The sequence below is a fragment of the Mya arenaria genome, chromosome 12, assembly GCF_026914265.1.
Source record: "Mya arenaria isolate MELC-2E11 chromosome 12, ASM2691426v1".
Classification (NCBI taxonomy): Eukaryota; Metazoa; Mollusca; class Bivalvia; order Myida; family Myidae; genus Mya; species Mya arenaria.
The window spans coordinates 61,713,187-61,720,760 of record NC_069133.1 but is presented as its reverse complement, the minus strand read 5'-3'; the positions used below and the strand labels follow the sequence as shown (position 1 = coordinate 61,720,760).

The window sequence follows — 7,574 nt, the reverse complement described above, 5'->3', positions numbered from 1 at the left end:
TAACTCTGTTCAGCTCCTATGCATGCTTCTCAACCCCCCCCCCCCAAAAAGAGGAAAAAATCACCCATTTTGAAGGCAGCCTTAACCTTTTCAGAAGAAAATGTTGCATAAGGCCGGGAGATGAAATAACTTCTGCAATATTTAAAGCTCTTTTTAATTCTGGTTGCAAGTATTGGAATAAACCAAGTGTTTACATTTACTTCATTTGACATTTAGTATAACGTACTCCTATATGCAATTTTCCTTGATTGCGTTGGAATGTGTACTTCATTTGAACATACGTAGGAACAAAGCTACCATTTACGCCGACACTTACGAGATCAGTTTGAGTCAAAGATGTGTGCAATAGGCCTAATTCTACCTGTAATTTATTATATTATTGCTGAATATTTACGAACGAACTCACCAAAGCCGAGAATGCTCCTTTAAAATAGGTCAATTGTTTTATGTTATCTTAGGTAAAACTTCGATGCACCATAATACAAGACACTGTGAAGCCTTTGGGTTTGGAGCAATGGGATCACCGTTACTGTATTCTGTTTCTCTGTCGATTGTAGTTTTCTGGACATCGGTATCCATTTCGGGATCTTTTGGATATACAGTGAGTTCATTTGAAAGACTAATACAAATGCTGCTTTTTTACTACAAATACCCAATACACAACAGGTTGTGATAATATACTTCAAAAACATATACAGACTAAATGCTAAAGAACCAATGTAAACACGTAAATATTGTTGTTATTATAACTGCTTTCCGGAATTGTGTTTGGATCTAGAACACTTTCGAAAGCGCGACAAACTGCAAAACACGACAATAGTTATGTATGCTGTTTTGTAGATCAAATGTAAAAAAAATATAAATACATATATCTTTATTTATTTAAAAATTATGAAATCTTAAGTAACTTTTGGCAATATTTATACGGATTAACTGAAAAGAAAGCATGCCTTAAGAACGGTTTAAATTAAAAAGCGAGTTCTTTTTTCCCGAGCCCTATTCTGTTATTTAATATTTTCATATCCAGCAGGCACCCAATAACGAAACGTCTTGTGGGAATATCACTTGCCCAGATAATTCGGCATGCCACAACAGTTCACAGGACGTATGGACCTGTATTTGTTTAGCTGGGTTCGAGGTAGCGTTTTAAAATCTTTCCATTTGGTTATTTTTTACGAAGTCATTTAACAATGTGTTTACATAACGCACGCCGAATCGTGCCAACAGCTAAGGTTATGCTAAGTGCAGTGCGACTTAACCATGTTAATGACTTATGATAATTAAAATAAAAAAAATGGTTGACATTGTATAATTATATATAAGGCTCATTCTTTCTCGCCATATATTTTTTTTAATTGTCATGCGCACGGATGGGCATCGTTGTGGTTGCGTCCTTGATTAAACTCATTTGGAAAAATGGTTTTGGATTACATCTTAAATCTGAACAGCGTACACTAATCAATATACACCGAACTAACAATAACAAAACAAACGTGTTTAATCGTTAAAATGTAAATATTTGCGTCAACTTGTGTACATGTTGTAAACATAGCATATCACCATAATAAATGTGTAACCCTGTGTTGCTAGGGAAGCAACTGCACTGATCGAGATGAGTGCGAAGGACATCATCCTTGTGGATTCAGTGGCCACTGCACTAACACCATCGGCAGCTTCACGTATGACATTTGCAACGCTATTTGTTTTACCGCAATGTTAATGTAACATACTTCATCATCTTCAAACAATCCAAAGCAACAACATCTCGAACGACAATTAAATCCTGTTAAAGAGGAACGTGTCCAACCTAATATTGATGAATGTGTGCTCTCTTTTTGATTCATTAGTATTCATATTATTTAAGGTATGCTATCAGGAACAGACACTGTAAATTTCAAATTTACGAATATATAGAGGATATTATGACAGAACGCTTTTCTGGTGACCTGTATCACGTCGAGGTCGGTGTGTAAACACGTTTCCGTCGAGACCGCAGGTCGAGACAGATACATGTTTATTTACCGAACAAGACGTGATGCAGGTCACCAGAAAAGCGTCCTATCATAATATTCCATTTATTATAAACCTGCATATCTAATTATTCCTATTTATTTTTCGGTTTATATTTGTTTTAAATTTACCGCCATCTGTCAAATGCGCGTATGAATTCGAATGTGTTACGTAGTTTTGTGTAAGGAAGTCAAGGGAGGCTACTACAGCGAAACGAAGTGAGAAGTTACAGAATACACTTAATTGAGCAAAATAAGAACAAAATATTTTATGTTTTAGCAAAATTAACAAATTGCTATTACGAAAACAATAATTAAATGTCATAGCACAAAGAGCGACAACAAAAAAACGGTACTTATTCAACGAGTATACACTAATCGTCATTTCCTATAGACGTAACGCGGCCATTTTTAACAAATTAAACATTCGTGGGATTTTTTGACGATCATGATAGACAGAATTGAGGGAAGTTCATGAGTCAATCGCTATTTCTATCGATGACGCGAATTCGCCTTCTTCTTTGTATTGGCGAGCTGCTTATATTTTATGATAAAACACATGGATAATGCAACACTTTATGAACTTCGAAATGGCAAACAACTAGTTCACTGAAGTAGCTGTCTAGATAGATTGATAGCTGTCTAGATAGATTAGAAGTGTTCTCTGCTGCGTGCTTATCTTCATGGTTCTTTGAAGAACATGAGAACCATGTTCCTGAATATTTACATGCTTCTGGAGCGTGAGTAAAGTTAGATAATTTAATGTATTTAAAAGTTGACAGGTTTTACCAGGTTGTTTGTCAAGCTATTTTTAGCAACGCGAAAGTAGTTCCGAGATTACACACGGTACTCGCGTGATACGGAATCAGTAAACGACAGTATCATAATACGGATTTTTCAATACGGCGTGTTGTATTTTCACTGTTGGATATGGAAAAGGAATTTGATAGGCATATAATAAAAACTTTTATTAGTTTACAATAGGCCACATTTTTGTAATACAATAATAAAATAACAATCAAACTGTCGTTATAGTTGCGGATGTCTGACAGGCTGGACAGGGGAACACTGCAATTTAAGGGATGAGAATGTTACAACAATGGAGTGTTTGCCGGGGTATGATTATTCCGAGTCGCGTAAACGGTGCTGGGATATTGACGAATGTTCCAACAGGTATAAATAAACAACGAATAATGTCTTCATTGTTCAGATTTATAATTTCGCACAATCCTGTGATTTCACATATCCACATTTTAAGTTCATTGTTAAGTGTAATTATAATTCCCATGTCAATAATATATTAATCTAGATAATAGTTCACAAAAGCGCATATAGGTTGCACAAAAATGTTTAAACTTCAAGCTGTAGTTGGCTCCGCTTAAGTTCAGCATTTATCGGTTAAGCTATGTTTATGCTAGTGTGGTCTGTTGGTGGTGTTTGTGTATGTGTTGTTTATATGTTTGTGTCTTTAATTCATTGTCGCTTTGGCCCTTGTCTTGTGCCTCTTATGTTTGATTGATGCTGTCAATCACTTGTACAGTAAATATACTACATGAATATTTTATTTTCCAGTACGTTATTTGATTGTCCAACACATATGCATTGCAACAATACAATGGGAGGTTACAAATGCGTTTGTGACCTTGGCTGGATAGGAGTTAACTGCACTCTAGATGTCGACGAATGTCTGTCTTCACCCTGCAAACATTCTAGCAACTGTACCAACACACCCGGGTCGTATAAGTGTGATTGCACTATTGGTTACGTAGGTCAAAATTGTGAATTGGATGATAATGAATGCTTAAGAAGCCCTTGCAAAAACAACGCAACTTGCGAGAATGTCATTGGTAGTTTTACATGCAATTGTTCCAACGGTTGGAATGGTCCGATTTGTGATCAAAATGTTGACGAATGTTCGGTCAATTCAGGCATTTGTTTGAATGGTGGAACTTGTTCAGATACTCTGGGATCGTATACATGTGTTTGTCCTGTATATTGGAAAGGCCGGAAATGCGAGACTGATAGAGACGAATGTCTGAGCAGACCTTGCACAAACAACGGAAGTTGTATAAACAAAATAGGAAGCCCATTTACATGCGATTGTGTTTCTGGCTGGGAAGGACATGACTGTTCTGTTGATATAGACGAATGCAATCAAAAGTCCTGTAAAAATTCAGGAAACTGCACAAATTCACCTGGTTCCTACAAATGTGAATGTAACCGGTTCTGGTCTGGATATACCTGTGAGATCGATGCAGACGAATGTCTAAGCCAACCTTGCTTGCATGGTGGTGCATGTCAGAATAATATTGGTAAGACATTCAATTGCACATGCCCACCTGGATGGCAAGGTGATATTTGCGAAGTCGACATAGATGAGTGTCAATCGAATCCTTGTAGTAAAAATGCAACATGCACAAACACCGCAGGATCGTATATTTGTAACTGTTCAGAGCCCTGGGAAGGTAGCCATTGCGATCACGATGTGAACGAATGTTTGCAGCATCCATGCATGTATAACGGCGTTTGTCACAATGAGGTTGGCACGGGTTTTTGGTGCGATTGCGGGCCTGGATGGCAGGGTAAACTTTGTTCCATTGACGCAAATGAATGTACCTCCATGCCTTGCCAAAATAATGGATCTTGTATTAACAACATCGGATCATTCGAATGCATATGTTCAGAGGGATGGAAAGGAATTACTTGCATTGACAAAGGTATTTCAGGCGTCGAGGATACTTATCGATTTTAAATCTTCTTTTTAAACATGTATTACTTTTTCAAGTTGTACTTATTGTACTTGTGATTTTCAATTACTGAAAGTTGGATGATCAGGGAATAAATGGTACTGTTTTCTTTATATAGCGGCTCCCTCATATAGTTCAACAAGACGCGATGATGTTGACCCTTTGGTTATCGTTGGTGGCGTTATTGGCGCAAGTCTTTTGATAGGAGGAGTTGTTCTGTGTGTGCTGATTTATAGATATCAAAGGTAATCACCAAAGACTGTTCGGGTTTATAGCGAGCATTAGCAACAAGAAAAGTCCGGTTAAGCTAGCATACTTTTGAATATAAATGTATTTTTTATTATACGTATTGTCACAAAAAGTATCGTGTAAAGCGTGGATTTTTTTCTTCTGTAAATGTGTTGCGTTGATGATTATACTCAACATGTAATTTGTTTTGTTAATCTACTTTATGTAGTTTTGACGCCGATACAGCTGAAAAAAGAAATCATTTTAAATTGCAAAACTTTCTTAACTGAAATATTTACGTTGTATAGACGTCAGCGGGAAGTGGATGCAGTAGCGGTCACCATAACGGAAGGAGAAATGGTTCCACCTCCTATTAAACCGTCCATGGTTAAGGAAAAACTGGAGGCGGATAAGGGCGTCCGGCAAATCGTTATGAAAACCAAGTTCAAGTTTTCGGACCGGGCATAAGAAACGAAAGAATCAGTCAAGTGATGGACATAGCCTCTTGTTTTAAAAAGATGCAGTATCTACTCATGTTTTATGTTTGTTACATTTGGTTTGCCTTTAATGAGAGGAAAACGGGCTCGGACATTGATATAAAGAATCTTATACAGTAATCCGACCGTCTTGATGTTATATATTACAATCATAAAAGTATTTCAGGTTAAGTTTTCGCCATGGTCTTGTTGAAATAATCGCTAAACAATGCTTTGCATTTCTTTAACTTTACGCTATAGCCTTGATGGAATAACCGCCTTTAAAAATGTTGCTTTTACTTAAATGCTATAATCGTGCGCGTCTTTTCTTCATGAAAAAGAAATTACAGGAAAAAAAAGACAAGTTAGCCACTTCTATGCTTGAACATTTATAAACAAAGTGGAATTTAAATATAATTCACCACAAAAGAATAAAACAAATATATACATATATAAATGAAGCTAGTAGGAAAATCCTAGTATGGAGGTTACATCGTATAATGTTGTTTTTGATCTTCTTGTTTTAATTCCCTACGAGTTATAAAGTCACCGATCCGTGATCCTGCGTCCATCTTGCAAATATAACTATGTGCTACAGTTACCGCAGTTTAAAGATGCACTCTTACTCCCAAATAAGATTTGCTACAATTAATAACATTGTTTAAATATTCCAAAAAGGATAAATAAATAATGGTTCTTATGAAGGATACCGAGTTTAATTTAAAAGAAATGAGCATAAAACACGGTATTCCACCTTATGATACGATAGTATACCACAGTATATCTTTAAGCATTCACAAATCATTTAATATTTTTGCGTTTTAAGCTATTAAATACACGATAACAATCGTGTAATAAGTAATTAATATTTTATATAAATGTATTATTCAGTAAGTAGTTAAAGGTTTATCAGTCAAAATTGATGTTTGTTATACATGTGTATGTATTGATTTTGAAAACTTTAAGTGAAATCTTTATTACCGTCTGTGTTGCAATGCAACATTTATAAAATAAATGTGTTTTTTTTTCTAGTTTTCATTTTATACCATTTCATTTGTAATAAAGAATTGCGTTTTACAAATCATGAAGATAACTATTTATCACTTGCATGATATGTGAAAATAATACAGTTTTACTGAAAACTGACACTTGAAATGATAATAAACTATATTCGGAAAGTGTTTTGACACTTTAAAAGGGCAGTGCGTGCTTAGGTACCTCACGTTGATTGCGATAACCAAAATACGGTCGAATGTCCTGTTTAATTTTAAAATCATGCACGCACGTTCTTGAGAGATAAATAATGTCCGGATCAAATATCAAAATTAATAAGAATGTTATGTTGCCTTTTAATTGTACATGCCATTTCAAACACGAATTACGATCGTTGTTATATTAAATCCTTGGATACATCTGGCTTCAGTAGTCGGGATATACGAAAGAATCCGGAACTTAAGTAAGCTCACTGTTGGCGCTCATTAACCAGACCTGATTAATCGACCAGTTTTAGTTATTTAAATGAATTCCATCTAACCTAATATTTCTGTTTGAAGTTTTGGGGATTGCGGTAAAAATATGAAACTAATCATTTACAAAATCCTCCGTTTAATTGTTTCAACATTGTTATCTCAATGGAATACTTTTAGTCAAATATGTTTATTCTTCAATTTAATATCATCACCACATATATATTTATACAAATATAACACAACCGGCCAAACTTTCAAAAAGCTTCAAAAACAAGATATAATATTAAGTTAATTCAAAGGAATATCAAATGGATTTAATTAATTTGAAATTAGTATAAAATGTACCGAGAGCGAAAAACTGTACAAAACAGCGACAGGGTTTATTTACATGTATTTATTTGGTGCATTATACGTACGGGTAGCTTGTTGAAGCTCTTGGAAGAAATCGGACCAACAAAAGGACAAGATTTAGTAGCTTATAAGTCAAATATGAAAAATGATATCTGTTGAAATGAGATAAGTAATATCCCCACAACCATAAATGGCATTGAAAATTCATTGAACTTTTATTGCTAGAGATTTTCAATTTTAGCAGCTTTAACACGGAATGAAATATTGTAAAGAGCGCTTGACACTAAAGTGATA

At 35.1% G+C, this 7,574-nt stretch overlaps 1 protein-coding gene across 1 annotated transcript; it reads left to right on the top strand.

Moving 5' to 3' along the window:
* The first annotated feature begins 514 nt into the window (after nucleotides 1–514).
* Nucleotides 515–5,452, top strand: LOC128210864 (fibropellin-1-like). Its single transcript, XM_052915217.1, has 6 exons — nucleotides 515–601; nucleotides 1,028–1,138; nucleotides 1,591–1,679; nucleotides 3,045–3,182; nucleotides 3,582–4,474; nucleotides 5,214–5,452. The coding sequence occupies exons 1-6, from the start codon at nucleotides 515–517 to the stop codon at nucleotides 5,450–5,452; spliced, it is 1,557 nt and encodes a 518-aa protein (XP_052771177.1).
* The last annotated feature ends 2,122 nt before the right edge of the window (nucleotides 5,453–7,574 follow it).